Source organism: Saccostrea cucullata, unplaced genomic scaffold (assembly GCF_032062105.1).
Source record: "Saccostrea cucullata isolate Sc308-1 unplaced genomic scaffold, CSIRO_AGI_Scuc_v1 ctg174, whole genome shotgun sequence".
NCBI classification, from domain to species: domain Eukaryota; kingdom Metazoa; phylum Mollusca; class Bivalvia; order Ostreida; family Ostreidae; genus Saccostrea; species Saccostrea cuccullata.
This window is the reverse complement of record NW_026931824.1, coordinates 371,669-399,593: the sequence shown is the minus strand read 5'-3', so window position 1 is coordinate 399,593 and position 27,925 is coordinate 371,669. Positions and strand designations below refer to the sequence as shown.

At 33.5% G+C, this 27,925-nt stretch overlaps 2 protein-coding genes and 1 non-coding gene across 3 annotated transcripts in view; 2 read left to right on the top strand and 1 right to left on the bottom strand.

The window, feature by feature from the left end:
* The window catches only part of LOC134233646 (cell division control protein 45 homolog), a 22,419-nt gene extending 1,585 nt beyond the window's left edge, over positions 1–20,834 (bottom strand). The window contains exons 1-17 of the mRNA XM_062715634.1: positions 20,704–20,834; positions 19,303–19,362; positions 19,013–19,105; positions 18,319–18,413; positions 17,585–17,705; positions 7,264–7,379; positions 6,936–6,984; positions 5,180–5,241; positions 4,922–5,032; positions 3,931–4,122; positions 3,374–3,472; positions 2,947–3,058; positions 2,626–2,681; positions 1,560–1,698; positions 1,248–1,331; positions 890–1,008; positions 724–800 (exon numbers count right to left, since the gene is read on the bottom strand). Coding sequence (XP_062571618.1) covers positions 724–800; positions 890–1,008; positions 1,248–1,331; positions 1,560–1,698; positions 2,626–2,681; positions 2,947–3,058; positions 3,374–3,472; positions 3,931–4,122; positions 4,922–5,032; positions 5,180–5,241; positions 6,936–6,984; positions 7,264–7,379; positions 17,585–17,705; positions 18,319–18,413; positions 19,013–19,105; positions 19,303–19,362; positions 20,704–20,754 — 1,636 coding nt within the window. The 5' untranslated portion in view covers positions 20,755–20,834. The remainder of the gene's footprint in view (positions 1–723; positions 801–889; positions 1,009–1,247; positions 1,332–1,559; positions 1,699–2,625; positions 2,682–2,946; positions 3,059–3,373; positions 3,473–3,930; positions 4,123–4,921; positions 5,033–5,179; positions 5,242–6,935; positions 6,985–7,263; positions 7,380–17,584; positions 17,706–18,318; positions 18,414–19,012; positions 19,106–19,302; positions 19,363–20,703) is intronic.
* Positions 8,462–27,925, top strand: LOC134233648 (sodium-dependent lysophosphatidylcholine symporter 1-A-like). The gene is made up of 24 exons (XM_062715637.1): positions 8,462–8,534; positions 8,818–8,982; positions 10,064–10,188; positions 10,358–10,484; positions 10,725–10,803; positions 11,299–11,444; positions 11,689–11,779; positions 11,881–11,993; positions 12,174–12,257; positions 12,358–12,441; positions 12,554–12,666; positions 12,749–12,886; positions 13,931–14,036; positions 21,859–21,970; positions 22,129–22,161; positions 24,523–24,644; positions 24,952–25,082; positions 25,236–25,308; positions 25,616–25,684; positions 26,684–26,770; positions 26,944–26,976; positions 27,063–27,151; positions 27,409–27,490; positions 27,677–27,925. Exons 1-24 carry the CDS (start codon positions 8,514–8,516, stop codon positions 27,740–27,742), a joined length of 2,289 nt encoding a protein of 762 aa, XP_062571621.1. The 5' UTR covers positions 8,462–8,513; the 3' UTR covers positions 27,743–27,925.
* LOC134233655 (U4 spliceosomal RNA) lies at positions 21,566–21,704 on the top strand. Its single transcript, XR_009985041.1, has one exon. It is a non-coding gene; the product is annotated as a U4 spliceosomal RNA (small nuclear RNA).

The following is a 27,925-nucleotide window of genomic DNA, read 5'->3' as shown; positions in this document are numbered from 1 at the left end:
CATAGTACTAAGAAAATTAAAGGAAATGTAATAGATATATACGTATATAATTCCGAATTTTGTTCGTGCGCTGACAGAACTTATCGGCCTTCATGTAAATCGTCCTAATATTATTAATATGAAAGATATAAATTTAAAAATTCACAATTTTAAAGAACTTTGAATATATTATGTCTATGCAAAATTTGGTGAGAATTGGTTGCATGTTTAAAAAGTTATAAACATTGTCTATGACTTTTTGGGACAACCCTCGTACAGTGCAGAAGTGTGTAGCGCTGATTCATGAATATGCCAACAACTCAATACCAAGTGCTTGGGTTAAATTTGAATACACAAATTTATGTACACATACAGTATCGTTTTTAGAGTTTCAATGGGATATGACATGAATTTGGCCACATGATCAAATTCTATAATGCCCATAGCATATTAATTTGATCATGTACCGACTTCATGTCATTCCCAATGAAACTCTATAAAAAATGATTTTATTTCTTATATTTATATTTTCATTTTTTATTCGTGTGACAAGGAAAAATAGGCACTATTTAGACTTTGTTATGGAAATGCAAAATAACGTCTCTACGACATCACAATCTGAACTTTCCAAATGGCTCATGCAGTTTGTTTTCCATATGCAGGAAAATCGGATCATGTGACCAACTGCATGTCATTATCATTATGCAAATGTAAATATAATGAGATGCCTTGTATTATACTTACTGAAAGAATCAAACTGGTCATGTAAAGTCCTGGAGTTAGTGCTGGCTGCTGCCTGTTCAAAGGCCTTTCCAAAGAAACTAATAAAATAGTAACAAAAAATTATATCTTGTAATAAAAGTAGATGATATTTTAAAATGTAAAATAAAAAAAAAATTCGAGAGATTACTTTTTCCTGTCTTCGTCTAGCTGTAGAGGAGGGATGCCTATGACTAAAGTCGTTCCTTGTTCCAAATCCAGAGGAGCTCCAAGTACTAATGGAAGGGAACGTGCTTTTTTGTTGCGAGTCTGTTAAAAAAACATAACTTATTAAACTGGTTCGTTAAAATCAAATATGGTATGGTATAAAAAAAAGTATAAAGTATCAAGTACTACGTTACTAGCAGAGAGAACCATAACTGTGTACAGTAAATGGGTGACTATGAATATCCAGGTCTAAATGTTATAAATATATTTGAATAACTTGGGCTAGGATGAAGATATTCAATGTTATAAGGCTACAAAGACAATACACGCTTCTAACTTACCACAGAACAGTAGGCTTCCAGTGTAAATCTCGCTAGTCTCACCAGGCAGTTTGGTTTGGAGAAGAACTTCACATCCTGGGTACCCTAAATTTTTAAAGAATGTGCTGATTAACTTAAGATGTTTCCCAATATCTCATTATTTCTTGTGTCAATTCCTCTACAAAGAAATTAATTTTAATTTTTCCACTTTAAAAAAATTAATCATCTATTGCTAGTTTCTTATTATGAAAATACATGTTTTTTAAAAAGTAAAGAATTTAGCCATGCATCTGAGAAATAGATTATTTTCTTTATATTACATGTAATACTCACTTCCTGGATGAATGTATAGAGGAATGGGCCTGCAGAGATAACCTGGTGAATATCTAGGAAGGTCTGGACCTGAGCCACAACTGCCTGCAGCTGTTTCCTGGCCAGGTCTATTGCCTTCTCTAAGGACTCTACGTTAGACCTGAACAACAGTAAGACAGATAACTATAACATCAATCTTAGACCTACATAAAAGTAAGACAGTTAACATAGACCTACATAAAAGTAAGACAACAAACCATCACAAGTCTTAGAAATGTGTGTGTATGTACCTGTACTATCGACCTCGGTTAAAAAAATCCTTTTGTGAGCATGTTGTAAAATTATAATACATATTTTCTTTTTCACAGAGCAAAACAAACATTTTTAAAAAAATTATCATTGAAGGTCTTCACCAAAACAACAATGAGGCGTCTTATACCAATTTTACGGCACACCACCATATCTTTCAAGACTTTTGATTGTACATTTATGCACACTGTAGTCTGTACATAGAGGATATTCAATGTTTTGTAGTTGAATATGGAATTTATTTCACGAATGGGACCTATTTTTTTTTTTAAATCAAAAAATACCGCCTCGCGAGTGAAATAAACTCCATATTCAACTACTAAACATTGAATTTTCTGTTTATTATATTTTCTTTGATTTTCCCTTTGCCACTGTCTTCTTGTAATATACAGTCATGGGCTACATGACATCATAGTTGAGCAGAAACATCATAGCTAAGTGATGAGATTGAAAACTTGTAACCATAGATTTTAGCAACACATTTTGGGGATCTTTGGCAGTTTTATTCTCCAAAAGAATGGTTTATTTACTTCTATCTTTCTTATAACAGACCGAGGAGTATCTTTTACAAAACTCATTGTTATGAGGAGGGAAAATCGCCAGTTTTCCTGCGCTTCTGATATTTGTCACACTGTGAAAGGAATAAGAATATCATTTTGATATCCTTTCACACTATGACAGAATATCATTTTTATTCAATGAATAAATTACTGTATTTCACTGTTATAAATGTAATAAATATATAAAATATGAACACCAGGCAATATTGATTTTATACCTATTCAAAACATCCAGGGCTTTCAGAAAATTGTCTGTAGGACTGTTGCCTTTTTCCTGCAATGAGCAAAGACAAAAAGACATGAACAAAATGAAGTTATTGAGTTGCTTGAGTACATGTAAATTTTCCTGTAAGTCTTTTAAAGAATTTCTCCTATAGTCTTAAAAAAAGGTACACATGTCTTATTTTCTTGGTTTGCATACTGCACAAACTTGTATAAAATGACAATTATTGCAATAAATTAATTGTAACAGAATTCTTTCAGCATCATCTACTGTATAGTGCATATACATATCTAATGTAAACTAAAGGCAAACTTACAATGGACTCCAGTGTAGCAGAGCAGGCCAGAGTTACATCTGCTGCACACAGTTTGTTTTTAAATCCATACTGGGCATTATATGAGGGAATGACAACATCATCTGCAACTAACCTGAAATTTACAATGTAAGTCTTAGAAATTTACATGTAGCTCACTTAATGCCTATTTCATCACTCATACACAGCTGTCTTACTATCAACATGATCAATTTCAAAATAATGTTTCTACCTGTACTTTGTTCTATAATAAATGTCAAATAAAGTTTACGCTTAAGATTTTTTTTGTATATTATGGGTAAATAGAGACAAAAAGCAGGGAGAAAGGCGCAGATGTAGGAAGACATGCAGTGCGACATTTATAATTTTTTTTTAAAAATCAAAACGAGACAGCTTGATTTGAAGTGATTAATAACCAGTGTATAATTACCCGTATTTTTCCATGTTTTCTTGTATCATGGCTTTTATGTTTTTCTTCAGAGTGGAATCCATGGCATTGAACTTTTGTTTACATTGTGTCAAAGGTAACCTGCAACATTTGATATTATGATATAGGTTACATGTATATCAAGTATCCAACAATTCAAAGCTATTACTGACACACTGGGGAAATGGATGTATTTATATATATAATGCTGTTTGCATACAATGTTTGAATTTTGAAAAAGTATGTAGAGATAAACATGATTAAAAGAAATATTTTGACCCAGTATAAAATCTTATATTCTCCTATTGTGGACCAAAGGGGAGCAACAGATTTTACTTTCCTAATGGCAGAGACCAAAAGGTAAAATTATATTGCCAGAAAATATGCTGGGTATTAAAATACATCTAACATATGCCAAAATGAACTCCAGTGTGAAATTCAATGCATCAGAAAGTGGAAAAATATACGTAAAAAAATTTCCAAGTGAAGTCTCTTCAACCCTTGCTACTTTATCCCCGCACAGTTTATTTACTGTCCTGGCAGAAATCTTGAAGCCTTACCCCATCTCTGCCAGATACTCATGTAGTCGTTTCTGTCCCTTGAGGGTCCAGATTTTGAATTTGCACGCTGTGCCCACAGAATGACAGATACTCTCAAATAAGGACCAGTGTCTGTAGAGGGTGAGTAACAACTCGTCCTCGTACGAGATCTTCAGACAGTTCACAGATATCAAGTTGTCATCCTCTTCTCCTCTGTAACAACATCTCATATTTATCTATGGAAACTCTGCACTTAATTTAATACCATAATTCACGAAGCCAACTGTTTTTTTTTTTATTTAAAAATTATCTCTTTGGAAATTAACTTCACTTATACAAATAAATAGACTTGTACACTGAAATACCTGTATTGAATTTTTGCAATATTTCTTTTACAAGTTTAGACCAATCATTTAAATTAAACCAGTCTTTTCATGAAATCATAGTTTTTTTTCAATAATATACAAGTACATGTATGTTATTATGTACAAGACTTACTGTAAACATATTAAATTCAACAGTGTATTCTATTCAGTGACTTGGGCGGAGAGCAGAATATGCCGAATCAATCACACCGCTAAATGTCATGTATACAATATATTTTATCTATAACATTCAGATAGCTACAGATCAAATTTACCCTTTGTTAAAAACTTGATTTCCGCCAAATATTGCATCCCCAAATATTATAAGTTTACAGTAATTCATACTTATCAGAAAATACTTAAGAGTAGTTATCTCATGTTAATTCGAGTGTACAAAAAATAACAGTAGCATACCTTTCAAATTAAAAAAAAATTCTTTCCCTCCTCTAAAGAGATTGTTTTTTGTATGGTTCTATTTACAGTAATATGATTGGGCCATATTCTATTTAGATTGATGTTGCACAAGATGTAAGATGCATCAAAATTCATAAAATCAAGGACATACTAAAAACCAAGGTAACAGAGAAAACTACATGAAGTTATGGCGTAGAAAAATTTAACTGGTTTACCTTTCCTTATTAACATACCTGTGGTTATGTCTAGAAACGTGAGCCTGTAATGTGATGATGTCATTTATATACTTGTCCCTGGTTGTTCTATAGTGAAGAAATTGGTCTGTCACACCCAGAATTGCTAACCTGCAAAATTCATGGACATAACTGGTATATCAAAAGTAAAAACAGATAAAAATCTTAAAGTTCCTTTTAAGCCCATGGCTTAATTTATAATGTTTGTATTTGTTGCAAGTTAATTCAGCAATGTAAGAGCTATTCTATATTCCTTACCATAACAGGTCATTAGTGTCTTTAGACATCTTCCATGCCAACTCAAACATGATAAAAGCTGCCTAAAATGAAAAAAAAAAAAAAAAAAAAAAATCAAGAGGCCCATGGGCCACATCACCCACCTGAGTAGCTTTGGCCATTCTTCATTTAATAGATTTCCCCTTTGTAATACCTATCTTGACCTTGACACTCATAAAGGGTCATGATTTAGAATCTACACTACCCAAGGATGTTTTCACATAAGTTTCAGCTTTTCTGGTCCAGTGGTTCTTGAGAAAAAGTTTTTTTCCCATATACTTCAATGTACAAATTTGATTCCCTATTTTGGCCCTGCCCTACCCTCGGGGGACATGATTTGAACAATTTAAAATCTACACTACCCAATGATGCTTCCACATAAGTTTCAACTTTACTGGCCCAGTGGTTCTTGAGAAGATTTTTTCTTATTCTTATACCTGTATATTTCTATGTAAAACTTGGATTCCCTATTGTGGCCTAGCCCTACCCCTGGGGGGGGGGGTCATGATTTGAACAATTGAGAATCTACACTACCCCAGGATACTTCCACATAAGTTTCAGCTTTTCTGGCCCAGTGGTTCTTGAAAAGAAGATTTTTAAAGATTTTTCCTATATATTTCTAGGTAAAACTTGGATTCCCTACTGTGGCCCCACCCTACCCCCAGGGGTCATGATTTGAACAATTTAGAATCTACACTACCCCAGGATGCTTCCACTCAAGTTTCAGCTTTTCTGGCCCAGTGGTTCTTAAAAAGAAGATTTTTAAAGATTTCTCCTATATATTTCTATGTTAAACTTGGATTCCCTAATGTGGCCCCGTCCTACCCCTGGGGGTCATGATTTTAACAATTTAGAATCTACACTACCCAAGGATGTTTTCACATAAGTTTCAGCTTTTCTGGTCCAGTGGTTCTTGAGAAGATTTTTAATGACCCCACCCTATATTTGTATTTCCTTGATTATCTCCCCTTGGAATAGGACTTGGCCCTTTATTTAAATTCCCCTTCTCCCAAAGATGCTTTGTACCAAGTTTGGTTAAAATTGGCCCAGTGGTTCTTGAGAAGAAGTTGAAAATCAGTCTTCACGAAAACTTTTCAAACTAACTGGCCAGTCGGACCAGTGAACTTTCAAAATTTACTGGCCCACCGAAATTTTCACTGGCCCCCTTAATTAAATAATAAAATAAATACATTTTCATAACTGTAAACTAATACATGTTTACATACTTCAAATTTTGAAATGCGCCATTTTTCGTCCTTTGTTGCGTTTAGGTAAGTTGTTCGTTGGAAATTAGCACATTTTACGTACTAGTTAATAGTTACTAGCTAGTTCCCATTGTTACATAATACATCCATGTTATAATAGGGTTATAATAATACGATTCAACAACACATGCCTGTTCTTTTTATTTTATATATTAATGAAATTTACGCAAGTCAGTCAGTTAAACTGTGTATGATTTTTATAATCAACAAGCCCATCGGACTTCTTGAATTTTGATTTTCACTGACCCGACGTCAAAATTCACTGGCCTCGGTCTTCGGACCAGTGAGTTTTCGTGAAGACTGGAAAATGGGGAAAGTTTACAGACGGCCGGACGGACGACGGACAACAGGTGATCAGAAAAGCTCACTTGAGCTTTCAGCTCAGGTGAGCTAAAAAAAAAAGGTTGAAATTGACTATGAAGGCTAACGACTCTTAAAATTTTCTAATTTTCTCACTGAATATCAATACTTACAGATGTTCCAAAAGTTGAAAATTGTGTGTATTCAAATAAAATCTTGGTTCTGAAACAGAGATATTTTAAAAATTCTAGACGTTTGTAAACAAGGTAAAATTTGAACCTGCAATCTTATCATGTAAAACGCATCTTCACTGAGTAAGTCATACAGGTATAATTCTTTCAAACTATCTAAATACAGCAATTAAATATTTTTTTTAAAAACTATCACAGCTTAACAAGTAATTCTTCAAAAAGAATTTATGAATAATAAAGAACCTAAAAAGGTGAAAATTATTCTCATACCTCAACACATATGCTAACACATAACATTTAGACAGGATACCTGTTTTCTTCCCACAGTCGCCTTTCTCTGCGTTTCTCAATGGAAGCGTCATCAAATCTTCGTCTTTTTCCTGACCTCTCTGAGTCATCGCTGTCATTGCCAGAGTCATCATCTGACTGGAAAATAATAAAACCTGTTTTTTCCCCTTTTTTTTCTGAAGGCAGAGAACTGTAATCCTGAACTATATAGAGCCTGTCTTGCTTATTTCTAAAATCTGTGTACTACATGTAACTAGTGCTTATAGAGTTTATGAAGGCAGTATGAAAGAGATGGATTTTGTGTGAAGAAATATATAAGTTTTGGGGGGCATTATTTCATCAAACAGACAGTTTATCGGGTATACAAATTTGGATGAAGTATTTTTTGGGAATTCCTTATAAATTCTTAATAATTCCATGTGAAATTTAATGGCTAAATGTAAAAAGATTCTGATATCAAATTGTCAATGAATTTATGGCATTAGTGAGCAAAATTTGCATCAAGTAGAAATTCAAAAATTAACAAAAATTCATCTTTCTAATGAATTTTTTTAAGATCCCAAAATTTAAAGCAATATTCAATTTAATATAATAATTTCATATTTACACTTAATTCAATTCAGTAGAAAAATCTTCAGAACTCCAAGGTTAAGTTTTGAATTAGTACATGTACTTCTGAACAAATTGGGTATAGTCACATTCGAAGGAAAACATATTTTGGGAATTCACTTTATAACTAATTTAACAAATTGTGTATAAAGCATATTATATATTCTCAGGTCCTAAAGGCTCTGCTACAAGAGTTAAAAACTGTACATCAGTTTATGTAATTGTAAATCAGTCTTTTTGTCATTAAATTTTATTATTCGTATCAACTTATTTTACACTCTAAGCAATAAAAAATCCTTCATTCCTTGAGTGAATTACGGATTATTTCTAGAGTTAAATCCCAAGTTTACTTATGAGTTTAAAAAGAGATGGATTTTGTGTGAAGAAATATATAAACATAATTAAATACACACCACTACATAAATGGACAGTATGATCTGTATTCATTTAAAAAATGACTGGACATTTAAACATTTGATCTTGGTGTGTGTGACCTTATGGCAACTAGCGTGATAACATAATCAGCACATGTTATCTGGGGTACAATTGATATCTGCACACATTTGCAATGTAATGAATATTCTAAAAGGATAAAAATCTCCTGTATAGTACATATGTAATACAAGTAAACTCTGAATTGGTGAAATCATGTAGTTACAGAGAATGAATACACATAACTATAAGGTAAGTGCTACATATGTATATAGTTTATTTTGCATCTGCATCATGATTAAACATCTATTTTCAGTTTATCTTATGTTTTAAATCCATATTACATTCCAAAACATGCTAATGGTGACACATCAATGAGTCTGAGTTCAAGATTAAGATTCAATAATTAGATTACAGTGACTGGCAATTATCTTTTCACTTCGTTATCTAAGACTTTTTTTTCAAAATTGAATTATCCTTTTGGCATCAGATGAATACCTCTTAACTGCATTATGATTGTATTATTTCTAACCAGATAAATGAAGACATGCACTCTGCTAATGCAGATGAATTATGGGAAAAGTCACATGGACTTCCAATTTGGAGGAAAATCTGTTTTGCAATTGGTGGAATCCCATATCAAATTACAAGCACCGTGCTAGGATTTTTCATGAGTATATTTCTCCTAGAGGTGGCTCAGGTATTGTTGAGTTTTATACAGTATTTTTAAATTAAACAAGAGATGTTTGTAAAATACACTTATGCCCCCCTCCCCCCAAATTTGAATTTTTCTATGTCCAAAAGGGCATAACTCTGTCTAAAATGGTGCGATCCTACCCAAAACATTCCTTGACCTAGATATTCAGCTGAAATATCTGTATACTAAATTTCATTTCAATGTGTGCAACCTCTGCAAAGAAAGGAATGGAAACAGCAATTAAGTGGAATTTCTAAGTCCAAGGAGCATAACTCTAACAAAAAGGATGCGATCGTACCCAAAACAAAAATTGACCTAGATATTTATCTGATATATCTGTATACTAAATTTCATTTCAATATGTGCAACCTCTGCAAAGAAAATGAACGCAAACTGCAAATAAGTGGAAATTTTCTATGTCCAAGGGGCATAACTCTAACAAAAAGGATGCAATCGTACTCAAAACAGAACTTGACCTAGATATTTATCTGATATACCTGTATTCTAAATTTCATTTCAATTTGTGCAACCCCTGCAAAGAAAATAAACGGAAACTGCAAATAAATGGAATTTTTCTAAGTCCAAGGGGCATAACTCGGTCAAAAATGGTGTGATCGTACCCAAAACAGAACTTGGCCTAGATATTTACCTGATAAACCTGTATATCAAATTTCATTTCAGTATGTGCAACGGTTGTGAAGAAAATGAACGGAAACTAAATGGACCGACAGACCGACCGACCGACAGACCGACGGACAGCAGCAAAGCAATATGCCCTCCCTTCTTCGAAGGGGGGCATAATAATTTAAAAAGCATTCAGCAGATTTAAAAAGCATTCAGCAATTAGACTTTTTTAAACTAATCATAGTGTAAAATACTAAAAGCATAGTCATTAACACTTAGAGCAACTTTCAATTTGCATTGCACAAAAGCCACTTGTTATGAAATTCTGATAAATCTAAGCTGCACAAATGTTGCCACTAAGGCTTGGTAAGAAATTTTAGCAATTTCAATGGTCCCAGTAGCTAGGTGCCATGAAAATCCAGCATGTAAATTGTGTATATTCTCTGTTGTTGTTGTTCAGGTTCAGCCTGCCTATGTGTCTGTCATTGTTTTTGGAGGGAAACTCTGGTATGCCATGACTGATCCCATCTGTGGATATCTTGTTAACAGGACTAAACCAACCTCATGGGGCATATACAGACCATGGTAATTTCTATATGTGCATTTTAGTAATAATTGCAACAAAATTGATCTTCTTCTCAAAATCAAATACCAAAATAAAAGGTTTTACTTTCTATAAGTTATCTCACTAAATCTGTGTGTATTCAAATTCACTGGTAAGCAGTGAAATACAAAGATGAATTTCTCCCACTAGGATTCTGCTGACGACCCCCTTTGCCTGTGTGACCTATTTTTGTTTCTGGGCTGTCCCTGACTACAGAGAGGAGGGTAAACTGGTGTGGTACCTGACATTCTACTGTCTGTTTCAGGGCTTCCTCTCTGTAAGAATTTATCTGACATTATCATGATTATATCCTCAAATTAGTGGCACTCTTAATATTTATAAATTGCTTTTTACGTCTAGTATATTAAGTAAATTCTGCTTATTAGTATTTCAATAACTTGAGGTTTTTTGAAATTTATTCCTTACAATACCAATAATTTACTACTGCTTCGCAGATGGGCTTTTATAAATCAAAGACAAATCAATGATGTAATATTCTCTGTATTTTTTCTAACAGGGAGTCCATGTGCCCTACACATCCATGACTATGAGCTTCAGTACCAGTCAGCAAGACAGAGACTCAATAACAACTTACAGTAAGTCTTTCTGTAAACCATACAAATAACAACTTTTACAACTTACAGTAAGACTTCATATAAACCTCAGAAATAACAACTTACAACTTTTAAAAGTATTATTTAGAGAACGAGACGGTTTCTGTATCATAGATACAAATTTGGGGGTGGACGAGTGCGTAGAGTCGTGGCTTTTCCAAATTAGTAAAAAATTCTCTAGAGGGAAACAAATGATCAGCTTCATAATGACCTAGTTTGCCATAATCCTTACTCTTTCTCATAATAATGAAACCATCCAAATTAGATAATTAAAAATTCATACTTCAGTTAAATCAAAAGGATGTTATTTGATATAAATTTTAGTCAAATCATATTTTATACCACAGATCATGTATCTTTTCATTCCATTGATTCAGATTCTGTCAATTAATTATACCTGAAAAACTGATAACCAACTGCTGCATCTTAACATATAACCAAAACTTAATGTTTTTAAATTCTCTTTTATAAACATAGGAATGGTTGCTGAAGCCATTGGGGTTATGACTGGGGTGATCATTCAAGGTCATTACATCAAAAAGCATAGAACAGCTGGAGCATGCAATAAATTATCTGGGTCCTTAAATTCTACAGTGTCAACAAACAACAATTTAATAGAGCAGGTATCAATTAAAAAAAATCCTGTTCTCACTCAGTTTTAGAAACATGTTTTGGATGCTACTAATGCACTTTGTAAAATTATTTTTTTAACAACTGAGACTTGAGCAATCTTTTGTTTCATATTGCAATAAATTTTGAAAATATCTTGAATGAAAAAGATCATGAAGATACATGTATATTTTATACATGAAATTTACATTTAGAACTCATGTGCCTAACACCTTCTATTCTTGTTTAACCCTGCAGATAAATTCATACCATGATGCATCTGTGACTATAGTTAGTCTTTATATTGCCTGCATCCTTGTTTGTTTCTATGGTACAAAGGAACACAAAGGTAAGAGAAGCAGAACAGCCAAATCACAGATTAATTTGTATTCAACCTAGTTAATTTATATGTTACAAACCAACAATGAGGTGGGTTTTTTTTTCTTTCAGTCAAACAAGTGATGTCAGGAGATGGTTTCTTTAGAGGATTACGGAAAGTATTGTTCTTCCGACCCTATCTGAAGTTATCCATGTCTGTTTTATTTTTGTCTTTAGCAATCTCAGTAGGTAGATACATAAACTCACAGCTTAACTTTGATTCTTATTTTAAGGGGCTTAAATTGTTTTTTTTTTAACTTGTCCCATTTACCAGTAGTCTTTTAAAATTACTTTTAAGCAATTTGGAACATAATAAAATTATTTGCAATCAGTCAAACCCCATTTTAAACTCCTCATCTTTCCAGATTACTCAAGGAAACTTGGCTCTATTCTGTACATACTCACTTGGCATGGGCAAATATTTCTCCACATTCATCACCATCATCATGGTAAGTATATACATGTACATATAAATGGGTCACCTTTACAGGTTTCAATCATATAATCTGTAGTCTTGCATTAAAGATTTCTTTAAAAACAAATTTCCAGGCCTCCACAATCTGTAGTCTACCTGTCTGGCATTTTATACAAATGAAAATTGGCAAGAAGAGAACCTTTGCCGCTGGAATGTTGGTAAGCATTTTTGGGGAAGTATTATATCTCAGGAAATCTACACAAGATAATAACAGCAAATAAAGTAAAATTAAATGCTATTTTAATCTGGTCATTGTTTTTCTCTCTTTAGATGTTCATCCCTGTTTTGCTGTCACAGCTTTTCCTTCGTGACAGCTTTCTTGTTTACACTATTATACTGGTCTTCGCTGGATTAAGCATTGCAGTCTCACTTCTTCTACCATGGTATGTACAGAGTTATCTCCCTTCCACTATCAATAAAGTTTGTATTATATTCTTGCATGACTCTATTTTTTCTCCTTCCCAGGTCTATGCTTCCTGATGTAATAGACGAGTTTTATCTCACACATGGACAACATAAAGATGCTATTTTTTACTCCTTTTATGTTTTCCTCAACAAACTAGCTACAGGACTAGCAGTGGCCTCTTCTCAGTTTGCTTTAAAGTAAGCTTGCTTTATGTTTTAGTTTCTCTTAGATAAAGAACAAGTTTAGAAGCCTGCTTCTTAATTTTTAATTCTGGTTGCTTCATTACCTACAGTCAATTCTCGAATTATCGCCATTCGATTCATCGCCATTTTCGCAGTACCGCCATGATTTCCCAAGAACGTTTTTCCTGTTATATAAAATTCTCTTTATAACGCCAAATTCGCATACCGCCATCCGCCACCCTGTTTACACAACAAACGTCCATTTTTAAGTGTCAATTATCTCGATAATACCGCCACAGGTGCATGTGGTCAGTGAAGCGCGGCTAATTGGTTGACGCTATCCCTGTTGTAAAGCATGCAAAGCCAGTCAAGGTACATACAATTAAGTAAACAATAATTTTAACATGAACTGTTAGAATAATTTTGTTTTCTGTTTAATAAAATCATTTAGTCAAGGCTTCGCCACGAAAGCGGTCGTTGTAAAGTACGCCGATAACGATATTATTTTGATTATCTTTGCCTTTAAAAACAATGCAAAGTTTGCTTAAAAAATAATTATAAGTCAGAAATTGTGAACGTTTCATTAACAATGATTTCATAAACAATGAATTTATTCAAGGACTTATTTTAAGTACTATAGGCAAAATATCAGGACGATCGACCCAGCATTTTTTTTTCCGAAATTCGACGTGCAGATTTACATGTATACACATGTACTTGTCTTAATTTCATAACTGAATATTTTGTTTTAGCAAAATTGTGCATAAAAAATTACTTGAAGTATTTTCAAATTTAGAAATATGTTTATATATACATGTACATGTGATAATAAGAATAGAAACGCTAATGGTATTTCTAAGAACGATAACTCTACGTCTTATTTCCTAAAAGATGGAAAATTCAATTCATCGCCAAATTCGTTATACCGCCATGATTTCTAAATTACAAAAGGTGGCGGTTTATCGAGAATTAACTGTACATTTAAAATGTAGTGAGAACCAACAATCTGTTGCATATAGAGATAAGAATTTTGTGAGTATAATTTTTTTCTGATTTAAGGTATGGTGGATACCGAGTTGGGGACTGTGAACAACCCCCTGGTGTGGGACTTGCCCTGAGGTATCTAATGATACCGGGCCCCATTATAGCTGTGGTGATTGCTTTAGTGTTCCTCGCTCAGTATCCAATCAGTGATAAGAGAGATCGACTCAGATGACAGGAAATATCAGTTTAATCATTCAAAGTAACTCAGCTCAATTAGTCTTAATACTGATAATACAGCTGATATCAACTCCAGATTTACTGAAATAGTCACTGTAAAAATTTAAGATGATTACAAGAAACTGTATCATACAGACTTACAAGTTAAAACTGATATTCATCTAAGACTTCATTTGACATTTTCATTTTTTTTTGTTGGTCATTTTTGTTTTCATTTATGATGACAACTGTGTTTGCATTCCAGAAAAATTAATCATTATATTTTATACATGTGTATTATGCATTTGCAAGATTTAAGTGCAATATCTGTGGAAGTTAATAAATTGAAAGCCTAAAAGTGTGTGTTGATATAAACCATTAAGAAAAACCTAAGCTTGAACTTTTTAGCTCACCTGAGCTGAAGGCTCAAGTGAACTTTTCTGATCACATTTTGTCCGGCGTCCGTCTGTCTGTCTGTAAACTTTTCACATTTCCGACTTCTTCTCAAGAACCGCTGGGCCAATTTCAACCAAACTTGCCACAAAGTATCCTTGGGTGAAGGGGATTCAAGTTTGTTCAAATGAAGGGCCACGCCCTCATTCAAGGGGAGATAATTGGGAATTAATGAAAATTTGGTGGCATATTTTAAAAATCTTCTTCTCAAGAACCACTGCCAGGAAGGATGAAACTTATGGGGAAACATCCTTAGGTAGTGTAGATTCAAGTTTGTTCAAATCATGACCCCCCGGGGGTAGGGTGGGGCCAAAATGGCCGACCAAAGTTTTACATAGAAATATATAGGAAAATTCTTTAAAAATCTTCTTCTCCAGAATGCCAAAGCCATAATTCATCATATTTATATGGGAGCATGCTCAGGTAGTGTAGATTCAAGTTTGTTCAAATCATGACCCCCGGGGGTAGGGCGGGGCCAAAATGGCCGACCAAAGTTTTACATAGAAATATATAGGAAAATTCTTTAAAAATCTTCTTCTCAAGAATGACAAAGCCATAATTCATCATATTTATATGGAAGCATGCTCAGGTAGTGTAGTTTCAAGTTTGTTCAAATCATGACCCCCCGGGGTAGGGCGGGGCCAAAATGGCCGACCAAAGTTTTACAAAGAAATATATAGGAAAATTCTTTAAAAATCTTCTTCTCAAGAATGACAAAGCCATAATTCATCATATTTATATGGAAGCATGCTCAGGTAGTGTAGTTTCAAGTTTGTTCAAATCATGACCCCCCGGGGTAGGGCGAGGCCAAAATGGCCAACCAAAGTTTTACATAGAAATATATAGGAAAATTCTTTAAAAATCTTCTTCTCAAGAATGACAAAGCCATAATTCATCATATTTATATGGAAGCATGCTCAGGTAGTGTAGATTCAAGTTTGTTTAAATCATGACCCCCGGGGGTAGGGCGGGGCCAAAATGGCCGACCAAAGTTTTACATAGAAATATATAGGAAAATTCTTTAAAAATCTTCTTCTCAAGAATGACAAAGCCATAATTCATCATATTTATATGGAAGCATGCTCAGGTAGTGTAGATTCAAATTTGTTCAAATCATGACCCCCAGGAGTAGAGCGGGGCCAAAATGGCCGAACAAAGTTTTTAAAGATATATATAGGAAAATTCTTTAAAAATCATTTTCTAAAAATAGCAAATCCATGATTGGTCATGGAACTACTTTTGGATTTAAACTTTACAATAAAAAGCCATTTTCTACTTTTTCCTACCCTTAGTGCTCAGGTGAGCGATGTGGCCCATGGGCCTCTTGTTTTATTTACATGTGCCTTTGACAAATGTGTTGTATACAGGCAACTTTCTTTACAAGGCCACTAATACCACAGAGATACATTATCTTAAAATAGATTTTGAAATTGGGTGTTTATTTCGATTTCCATCTGTGAGTAAACTTTACTCAGCTTTTAAAATCTGTTGTATATTGGTAGGATAAACTCATTATAACTTGGTCATGGAGTGATGCATCACATCCAAATTCAATTCATCCAGTATTAATCCTGTTAAACTGCTTTGTCAATCACTAAGAACTTGCTACTGAAAATATCGTTTACGTTCAGTTAAAAGAAAAATTATACATGCATTTCACTATAGAAGTTGTACCTCTAGAATCATTAAGCCAGATGTTTTAAAAGCTATGAATCCCAACACATTTCTGACAGATACGAGGGGCATTTCAAAAGTTCTGAGAACTGTTTAATAAAAAATTAACCCTTTCACGGAAATTATTGAGTTTGATATCATTGGAAAGATCAGAAAAATATACACCAATTGTGACGTCACTTTATAATTTTTATGACGTAATATCTCCGAAAATGATGTCAGAATATAGAATGTTTAGCATACTGAAAAGTCGCGTTTTTATCCACATGAGTCAATTTTAAAAGTGCTGTCAAAAGCTTCTTTGAAAAAAATATTTCAAAGAAAATTTTCATTTGCAAAGTAGTAGAGTAGGACTGTGGTACTGTTTATCAAAAATTCCATATTTCATTGTATGGTTTGTTTACTAGCACCGTTTATGTCCGGTTATGCTTGACATTCATTTAATATTTTTTAAGTTACATGATACGACTGGATTTTCTGTCTTTTAAATAGCTCTCCAATGTATGAAATAAAACATGTTCTGTATGAAACTGAAGTATATTAATGCAGTTTACAACAAATATATTTTAAGTAACAGGACTTTTACTTTTGACCCTGTGACACAGCTTACAAATAAAAGTCTTGCCCCTGACTTGTTTCTGTGAGTATTTTTTCTTATTAATTCAACTTCGGCGCCCCAAAACTCACTACTGCTTTTGACTTTCGACTCCAAAAAAGGTTCATGAGTTACACCGACCTGTAAAATCATATTTAATTCCCATGAATTAAATTTTGCGAATATGTGGAGGTACGGTGGGGTTACAACTTCGCCCGCGCCATTTTGGATTTTACAAGAAAATATGGGGCACACTAAACTTAACTTCTCTTGAGCCTTCATCGATCCCAAAAATCTGGTTAAAACACCTGACGAATTGATGCCATCAAATTTTGTAACACAATCGTCTATTTTTCTTTGATTGTCAACTTTGCCTTTTTTTCACAGTTAAGTCTGTTTTACGCAATATTTTGAGCGAGATTCGATAAAAACATGCAATGTTTGACAATAGCTTAAACCATTTCAGAACAAGAAGATCTCTGAAATAGAACACCATATCATAGACTGTAGTCTATGTAAACATTCCACCAACTGGCATTTTCGTCCGATAGCTTGCACCCGAGTAATGAGCAAAGTTTGTTTTTTAAATTTTAATTTGATCAAATTGTGTCTTTTGTTACATCATTTTGATGGCCAGTATCGTATCTTTCTAATGATATCAAACTCAATAATTTCTGTGAAACGGTTAATTTTTTATTAAACAGTTCTCAGGACTTTTGAAATGCCTCTCGTATATGTTCGTTTTAGTACACCTCTACATGTATGACAGAATCAAATGCTTGCAATTTTACCTGTTCTTCCCTGAAGACTGTGTCATATTCTGGAATTGGGTTGTCATCAAAATCATCCTCTTTCATGAGTAGCTTGACTTGAACTACATTGAACACATTGTGTACGTCTACTGGTCTGTGGCTAATAATAACAGAGGAAATAGTGATGAAACATGTCTGCATTCAATAAATTGTTTTTGTCATCATTTATAAACTATTGTATTTGATAATCCATATTTGCTTAAAGAAAAAAAGACACTCCTTATACTTAAGAGTGATCTTCAGGACCTGGACACTGAATCTAGGTGAAGCTTCTTTGATTTTTTTTCCAGAAATCGACCCTTTTCCTATGACACATTTTGCTTAGGAGTTATTTCCCTTAGTCGCCATCTTGTAGGGCAAAGTAGAGAATTTACCTCTTTGTGCAACCAATCTTAAACATGCATGCAAGAGAAATATGGGGGAAAATATTTACATGTACAATCTTACTATCATGAATTAATAGAGGCTATAACAAATGTGTATTCATAAGAAAAACAGTGTTATTGTTACCTCAGTAACTAGTATAACAAATTGAACTTGGCTGAATAATAATGAAGGGATCTGGGAATGTTGCCCTACAATATGGCGGCTAGGGGGGAGTAACTCCAAGGCAAAAGTGTGTCATGGGAAAAGGGTCTTTACCTTAATTTTTTTTAATTATATAGGTCAAGGAGTGAAATGCTACAGTCTGGACATTATTTGTAGTCTCTTACCTGTCACAAATATAGAAACGAACACAGTCCTCTGGTTGTAGAACATCTACCACATCAATGGAGGCACCACAATTTATCATCAATACATGTCGCACCTACAAAACATCTAAAAACTTACAAACCACCAACACAACAATAAATAGTAAGAAACAATTAAAACAAAGCATTTCTGAAAAACTTAATATTTTCTTCTTTTTTTTACAATGAACATTGCAGTGTAATGCTGTTGTAAATTTTAATTTATAGCAAGTGCAGCCAGTGGTGCAAAGTGCTGCTCTTTGCTGCAAGCTCTAATGACAAGGCCTCGGAGAAGGAAAATTTGGACTACTACACACTCAATAGATTTTATTCCCCAGTAACTCTGAACCCAAAATCCTTTGCAAAATGAATCTTGCCGCAAACTATGTCCTTGCGGTAACAAAAGTTAAAAAAGAAATGAACTCGCCTTGATTTACTGATAATATTGCAGATAAATAGTAAATTGAACATTCTTCATTAAATTCTGCACTGTTCACTTCAGGATTTGGTATGTTAATGTAACTAATATACAATGTCAAGTGACATCAGAGTCAAGACATACCAAGTGTCCAAGTGCAGTTTGAAAAGAAGCGAAATCAATCAACTATACTGTAAAGGTATCTGCACGCTCCCCTAACAGTCGCACCATTAAAATATTAATTAGCTGTGAACAAACCCCTTCTGAGTTTTCTATATAAGCTTGCTGTAAATTTTCTTTTCCTGTCACTGGGACAATGGTGTATAAAATCTGGTCTGACTGGAATAAACACTGGAAAAAAAGCACAAATTATCAATCATAAGAATCTTAAAGCCATGGAAGGTAAAAGGGTAGAAAATAGAAACTTAAAATCAACATTTTCTTTGTTACTTTTTTTTTTATCCCCCCCCCCCCCAATCCCCGAATTTTATGTATTTTATATACAAGAGTAAGAGTTTGTGAAGGAATATTTTGAATAACCTGCTTACCTGTAGAATTTTACATGCACAAAGAGCATCTACATCAAAGGCCACCAGTACCAAAACTCTCTGTAAATGATAAAATTCATACAGTGAAAACTGACTTATCTGACACCCATTCAATCCGTTTCAGGGACGTAGCAACGGGGGGGGGTGCCCCCCCCCCACTATTTTTGCCAACAATACGCTTATTATTGAACATGTCCATTGAAAGGTTGGTTGCCCCCCCCCCCCCCCCACTTCTTACCACAGGATAGTCACGTCAAGGAAATGTAGTATTGTATACATCAGGTCTGGTACAATCACTAGATTTAGCTACGTAGCTTGATTTACCTACATAGCTTTATTTACCTACCTGAGGTAGCTTTATTTACATACCAAATTGATCTATTTCTATTAAAAAGTATTTTTCTCAGGGTGTGCAGACAATATCATTTTGATGCAGTGATCATTTTCAACTTTGAACTCATCTGAAAACAACTCATGAAAAAAATCCCTCTTGGAAAAAGAGTCTTTTTCTGCGCAATTGCAATCAAAGTTCTGAAAGTTTTGGGGCTATGTATGACAGTTAGAACAGTTACTCCTTGAATGAAATGACAAAGAAGTCCAGTTCCGGTTAACATGATAATAGGTCGGTAATTATTCAGCACAATGTGAAGTAATCATACTCAGTCATGCCTCACCGCACCTCACCGTATGGTCAGATAACCAAACAATGGAATTACATGTTTTGCTCTAAATTGTCCAAACGCAGCAATGTATAAACTATCTCTGCTTTGAATTGTTTTCTAAAGCCATCCTATTATAAATATCACTAGTCATTTAATTGCGACTTTTTGTCTCTTTTTAATAAAAAGAAAACTTTTGAAAATTTACCTAAAAATAGCTAAATAAAGCTACCTGAGGTAGGTAAATAAAGCTACGTAGGTAATTCTACCTACTTAGCTAAATCTAGTGATTGTACTGGACCTGTACATGTACCAAAAAATTGGAAGTGAAAGGAAGATTGCTTTGAAAAAGTTGGTCATAACTCCCTCCCCCCCCCCCGAAATAGGATTTTGGAGTTTAGGCAATTTCCCTTTTTTTGTAAAAAAAATTTTGCCCCCTCCCCCCCCTTTCAAAAACGATGCTACGTATCTGCGTTTTATTGTGAATTGACTGAATTCCAAACTGTTTTCTGTATTCTTTTAAAGTCTTAACACTATGCTATTCAAGTTGACGACACAATCAAAAGATTGTGCAAGACGAGTCAAAATACAGAAAGGAACAAACATATGGGAGGGAGATATCTGTGTGTGTCAAATGACAAAAGTGATTAATTGACAATTTCCTATTATAACTGACAAAAATTTAACAAACACAGTTTTGAGAAATCGAATATTTTCTCTCATGCAATTCATCACCACATACCTGGTGCCTAACAGCATCATAAAACCCAGATTTGATATCTTTGAGGAACATCTTGTGTCATTATTTACCAACTCATTTTTGGCGCGTTATATTCGACAAGGAGTTCCGAATGAATTCTCCTATTGGTCAATATCCAGCTAGCTTATCCAATGAAAAGATTCTTTACATAAGATTAATTAACATCGGGATCGTAATTCTGAAATCTTAAAACCGAAAGTCGAACTACGCATGTGTGAACTTTCTGTTTGTTTTTGTATATGTCATTCTGTTTTTCAGTCGATGACTTAATTTATTTCCGAAGTTAATTATCAGGAACATTCACTATGGTAAGCGGAAATTTGTGTGTTAGAGAAAATACATGTACACAAGTAGTGTAGACGCTACAAGTATTTGATCACCTGTTTATCTTGCTTTTTTTTTTGCAAAATCTTTATGACAATACCTCCTTGCAATGACTTTTTTTTGGTAAAATCCATATAATTCCAAAGCTAAGAAAATAATGAACCAGAATTGAAACTTACCAACATGTGAAGAAAACGCTGCTAATAACCTTTAACATGTTTTTGAACAACTGTTTACCTCGTACCGATTATCTCCCCCATGCACGTATCATAAACGTTGAGAACAGATTGAACAAATAATTTTTTTTTTTTGAAAAAAAATATTTTTCTATGATGAAAGTAAATGATACTAGTCTGCAATATTAAAGTTCAAAATTGTTGTATATGTTTGGTATTAAATTAACTTCTTAATTAGCTGTCTGAATTTGATTTCATTAATATTTTTAATTTGTATCTGGTAAACACCACAATAACACTTCAATTTTAATACTATTTAGACTATCGGACGGTATTTTATCATTAGCTTTGCGCAGTGGCGGTACCATAGCCGATGAGGTTCATCCGAGGCGTGGTTATTGCTAGTTGAAAACTATACCCAATACCCCGCACAGGGGCCTGAAACATGGCCGCTAGTGCAATTTTTGAACGCTCCTAAGGGAGCAAGATAACTCAATATATAAAGTCAGAAACAAGTATCCGTCTTAATTGAAACACTCTTACTGTATTTTAAAGTGACACTGTCTGTACAGAACATAAAGCCATAAAAATTATGGCAAGAACTCTGTTTATATTCGGTTTGATATGTGTGTTACAGTTTGGTTTTGGTCAGATGTTCCCAGAGATGGGAAGGAGTTTTAACCAGACATACCGATGTTATTCTGTCACTATGCTTGGAGAAAGAGATGACGTGGAACGAGGAGGAAAAAGTATGTAACATATTCAGATAAATAAATTATCTGATTCTCTGGCAAATTTTCTCTAAAACAGATGCAGAGTGATTTACTTTAGTTGGATTTGCATTTTTCACTGCTGATAAACTACTTTTTCACAATATAAATTTACAAAAAGTTTTGTACATTTTCAGTAATTATGCCTCCATCAGCACTAGATCAGCTAAGTAAGTATTTTGTAGCATATATGATGGTATGTACCAGTTCTTTATAATTATTCTTTTTTCTGATTCACATTTCTTTTTTTGAAATGTAAATTTTGCCCCAAAAATGAACTTATTTTAATTTATAGATATACATATATAAATTGATAAATTGACAAATCTGTCCTTTGAAATGATAAAAATCATACATTATTGTATCTTATTTTAATTTTTAGCTCTACTGGTAACAGACCAGAAGAGCTTATGTGTGTCCGGCGTCCGTCCGTCTGTCTGTCTGTCTGTCTGTCACACAATTTTTCAAAATGCTACTCCTCTTACAGTTTTTGCCTGATTTCAATATAACTTGGCACACAAGTAGACTACACTAAGATACATAATTCTTTATATCGATTTTTGATTTCGATGAACGGTGTTGCCGTGTTTACTAAAAATAGAAATTTCTGTAAAATTCTTTCAAAATGCTACTCCTCCTACAGTTTTGGTCTGATTTCAATATAACTTGGCACACAAGTAGACTACACTAAAATACATAATTGTATGTATTGGTTTTTGATTTCGATGAACGGTGTTGCCTTGGTTACTAAAAATAGAAATTTCTGTGAAATTCTTTCAAAATGCTACTCCTCCTACAGTTTTGGTCTGATTTCAATTTAACTTGGCACACAAGTAGACTACACTAAGGTACATAATTCTGTTTATCGGTTTTTGATTTTGATGAACGATGCTACCGTGGTCACTAAAAATAGAAATTTCTGTGTAATTCTTTCAAAATGCTACTCCTCCTACAGTTTTGGTCTGATTTCAATACAACTTGGCACACAAGTAGACTTCTTCAGGCACATAATTCTATTTATCGGTTTTTTATTTCGATGAACGGTGTTGCCTTTGTTACTAAAAATAGAAATTTCTGTGAAATTCTTTCAAAATGCTACGTCTCCTACAGTTTTGGTCTGATTTCAATATAACTCGTCACACAAGTAGACTACACTAAGATACATAAATCTTTATGTCAGTTTTTGATTTTGGTGAACGTTGTTGCCATTGTTACTAAAAATAGAAATTTCTATGAAATTCTTTCAAAATGCCATGTATCCTATAGTTTTGGTCTGATTTCAATATAACTTGGCACACAAGTAGACTACACTAAGATACACAATTCTGTGTATCGGTTCTTGACTTCGATGAACAATATTGCCTTGGTTACTAAAAATAGAAATTTCTGTTAAATACTTTCAAAATGCTACTCCAAATACAGTTTTAGTCTGATTATAATGTGGCATGCAAGTAGACTACACTAAGAATATAAAGAGACTTAATCAAGGATCATTAATTATTCTATTTATTCTATTTATTGCTGTTGTAAAGTTTCAATTCCCAACTGCTGAAGTACTTTCCTCTTCCTTTGCTATAAGTACAAACCAGTAGAGTCTCAACAGAGACTTCTGGTTGATTTCTATAAACGGTGTTGCCGTGGTTACTAAAAATAGAAATTTCTATGAAATTCTTTCAAAATGCTACTCCTCCTACAGTTTTGGTCTGATTTCAATATAACTTGGCACACAAGTAGACTACACTAAGATACATAGTTCTGTTTATCGGTTTTTGATTTCGATAAACTGTGTTGCCGTGGTTACTAAAAATAGAATTTTCTGTGAAATTCTTTTAAAATGCTACTCCTTATACAGTTTTGGTCTGATTTCAATATAAGTTGGCACACAAGTAGACTACACTAAGATACATAGATTTTTATATCGGTTTTTGATTTCCTTGAACGGTGTTGTCGTGGTTACTAAAAATAGAAATTTCATTAAAATGGTTTCAAAATGCTACTCCTCCTACAGTGTTGGTCTGATTTCAATATAACTTGGCACACATGTAGACTGCACTAAGATACATAATTAGATTTATCGGTTTTTGATTTCCATGAACGGTGTTGTCGTGGTTACTAAAAATAGAAATTTCTGTAAAATTGTTTCAAATTGCTACTCCTCCTACAGTTTTGGACTGATTTCAATATAACTTGTAGACTACACTAAGATACATAATTGTGTGTATCGGTTTTTGATTTCCTTGAATGGTGTTGCCGTGGTTACTAAAAATAAAAATGTCTATAAAATTGATTCAAAATGCTAATCCTCCTACAGTTTTGATCTGATTTCAGTATAACTTGGCACACAAGTAGACTACACTAAGAACATAAAGAGACTTTATCAAGGATCATTATTCTATTTATTGCTGTTGTAAAGTTTCAATTCCCAACTGCTTAAGTACTTTTCTCTTCCTTTGCTATAAGTACAAACCAGTAGGGCTTCAGTCTCGACAGAGACTTCTGGTTAAATTTAACAATCCCTAATTCCCTTTCAGCTCGATTACACATTCAGTATCCAATGCTTTTCAAGCTGACAAACAAGAAAAAGAACCGAGAAACTCACTGTGGAGTTCTAGAGTTTGTAGCTGATGAGGGAAGAATCTACATTCCTTATTGGGTTTGTATTGGGTTTGTATAAAAAAGGATCTCTCTTAGTTTTTAGTGAGCATTTAGCTCTCTTGAGCTGAAAGCAGAAGTGAGCTTTTCTGATCATGTGTCGCCTATATCTGCCTGATATCGTAGGTTTTGTTGCAAAAATGGTGTGCATGAGATGTGCACTTGTAATTTTTGTCTGATGTATAATTTATGGAAAATATTCTTGTTTCATACAAGAGCTGTTCGGTATTGTAGTACTTTTGATTACTGTAATTCAAAATCTTGTCTGACTCTTAAAAACTTCAATATCCACTCATTGTGTCTTTCAGATGATGACAAATTTGTTATTAACAGAGGGAGATCTGATTCAAGTGGAAAATGTTTCCCTGAAAGTCGCCACTTTTGCCAGATTTCAGCCACAATCTGTGGACTTTCTTGACATCACTAACCCTAAAGCTGTGTATCTTTTGAATATAAGATGTAAACTGTATATTTAAACATAGCTTTATAAACTGTGTAATAGCTATTCATGTTATATGGTTATACAGTTGATAAAGAACAAACCATAATATTATAAACAGTTTAATTTTATATACTCCTTAGCATTGTTTAGATTGGAAAATATGCTTAGAAGTTTTGCCTGCTTGACAACAGATGATATTATATCTATAAAATACAATGAAAGGGTATGTATACATCCTACGAAAATATATCTCATAACATTTTTTTATCTAAAGGGGGACAATGCAGTTGCCATCCTGTACGTTCACTTGCACAATTTTTATATCGTCATCTTGCACTTTTATTTATTGTCATCTGAAGGCAGACAACACAGTTGTTTCCCTGTATTTGAGGGAAATGCCATAGCTTGTCTCCTAAAGTGTACATGTAGCTCTAGACCAACAAGATTTTATTTTTTATTGTGAAGGATAATAATATGAAATTTGTTCTTGTTGAAAATGCTTTCATTAACGCTAAATTATTTGTTTACAGAATTATGATATGTTGGTGCTGGAGACTAAACCAGACAGGGCAGTATCTATCATTGAGTGTGATATGAATGTAAGAATACAGCTATTTCTAGTTATCATGAGATAACAGACAGGGAGTTTGATTTTTAGATGTTGGTGTTGTTTTCACATGTTCATGTAACTTGTTTAATTTTAAAATATTTATATCCACTGAATATTTTTCCTCCTTTATTTCTTGAGAAAACCCATTGCATTAATCAGTGCATGAAATACACTAGACATGTCACATGTACAGATTTCTTGATCAGCGGCTGTTCCATTAATGAAACATACAAAGACGTTTGTATCATTAATACAATTAATCTTTTTAATCCTACTTTAAATGATTCTTTAAACAGATATAAATATAAACAATGAAATATCTTTCTTTGATTGTTAGTACGGGATGAATGTTGCAGCAATTGCAGAAGTTATGTATTTTGTCTGCAACAGCTGCGACATTCATTCCCATACTAACAACAAAAGAAAGTATTTTATTGTTTAAAACTGTGTCACTTTTGTTTAATACCTATTATTCAAACTTTGTCTCTGCTTTTAATGCATGTGTTTATTTACATCCTGTGGGGATTTTGCTGAAATAGACTATAATGCATATGAATTTAAATAATGATTAATTTACTTACTGTTTTACAGAAGATATTAATGTCCCTCTTTCTTCTTATATCTTGATTACATTGTGGCAAATGATATCAGTATCATCATAAAGTTACTAGGACCTAAGATACTCATTTTGCCGAGTTAAATTGTGGACCTTTGAAGAATGTTCTGTAATAATGTATTGATGACTCTTGATTTTTGTAATTAATGTGTTAGGAACCTTAAATATTCCTCAAGGTTAGTAAGAGTACTGACCGGGGATCCTTGCTGGTAATGGTGACTTTACTTATTTTTTGATAGATTTTGAAGATGATCAGTACATGTAGTTACTATTAACAAGGATCCTTGACACATAATAGACACAAGTATCTTAAGATAATTTCAATAATTTGAGGACCTTTGATGCTCATTAACGTGAGATCTGTACATGTAGGTTGACTTTGCTCCACCTGTGGGATACAAAGAACCTGAGTCATGGAAGAAAGCACAAGGAGAGGAGGAGATGGCATCCGCTGAAGTGGTAGGTATATTTCATAATTCAATTGTGTTTAATGCATTGCAGTTCATAATGTACATTTACCTGTATTAGCAAAATTTTAAATTTAACCTAGTATTTTAATAAGCTGTCTCGGGAATATATTCATTATATGTATTCTTGCACATTCTTGATTTTCTTTAAATTTTATTGAACAGGATAACATGGATATTGAAGATTCCTCATTTAAAGTAAGAATTGCCTCCCTTGAAGTATTTTTCACTATGGATATCTTTTGAAATGTGCAGAATTTAATATACTCTTCATTTAATTACAGGTTTTCAGTGGTGCTGGGAATAGACTAGACGGGAAAAAGAAAGGCACAGAGCCATCTCCAATAGAAACTACAAATGCAGTCCAAAAGAGGTCAGTCTCCTTCACTTACATACATTGAATATATGAATTTTAATTTATTTCCTCTCCAGTCCTGTAAAGTGACCGAGTGATTAAAGCAGGTCATCATTTCCTTGCTCCCAGCATCAAAACCAACAAACATTCACCAACTGAAATGTTTGCTCAGAGGCACAGAGGGATGCCATTATTTCGAGTGATTTGTAGGTTTTTAGTCTTTTGTATTCTAATTAGAAGAAGCATACTGATGATGTTTTTGGGACATTTTGTAGAGGGATTCCAGACTATGGCTATAAAAAGGGAACCATTAAGTTCATAAGAACTCAGAGACAGACCAACAATGAAGCTACAGAGGTTTGTTTTCTTACACAGAGGATTAAAATTTCAGTTTCCTTTTTTGTGATCAGTCTGAAAAATATATGATTTAGCTCAATTTGGGCATGTTTGAACAATCAAACTGGAAGTTTTTTTGAAATCACCATCATTTTAAATGGTCATGTATAACTCATGATACATTTATTTTTATGATTTTCTTTCTAGGATGAAAAATCATTTGAAGCGTTTTCTGGTACTGGTCAATCACTGAGGAAGAAGGGACGGAAATGACCTATGGACTTAATTACTATATGTTCTGTTATTTATTTCTATGGATATTTGTTTTGCAATATGACATTTATTCTTGAGCAAAAGTGCCAAGCATGCTCAGTTTATCAAAGAAATCGTTTCATTTGGTTGCATGCAAAAATGTGACATATGTTTCATAACAATACACAAATGGATAAAGATAAA

Bases quoted from the DNA above. Each gene is read 5' to 3' on its own strand.
- LOC134233648 (XM_062715637.1), top strand. From the start codon at position 8,514: ATGAATACACATAACTATAAG. The intron at 8,983-10,063 runs GTATTGTTGAGT...GTTGTTGTTCAG, and splicing joins TTCTCCTAGAGGTGGCTCAG to GTTCAGCCTGCCTATGTGTC. The intron at 11,994-12,173 runs GTAGGTAGATAC...TCATCTTTCCAG, and splicing joins TTTTGTCTTTAGCAATCTCA to ATTACTCAAGGAAACTTGGC.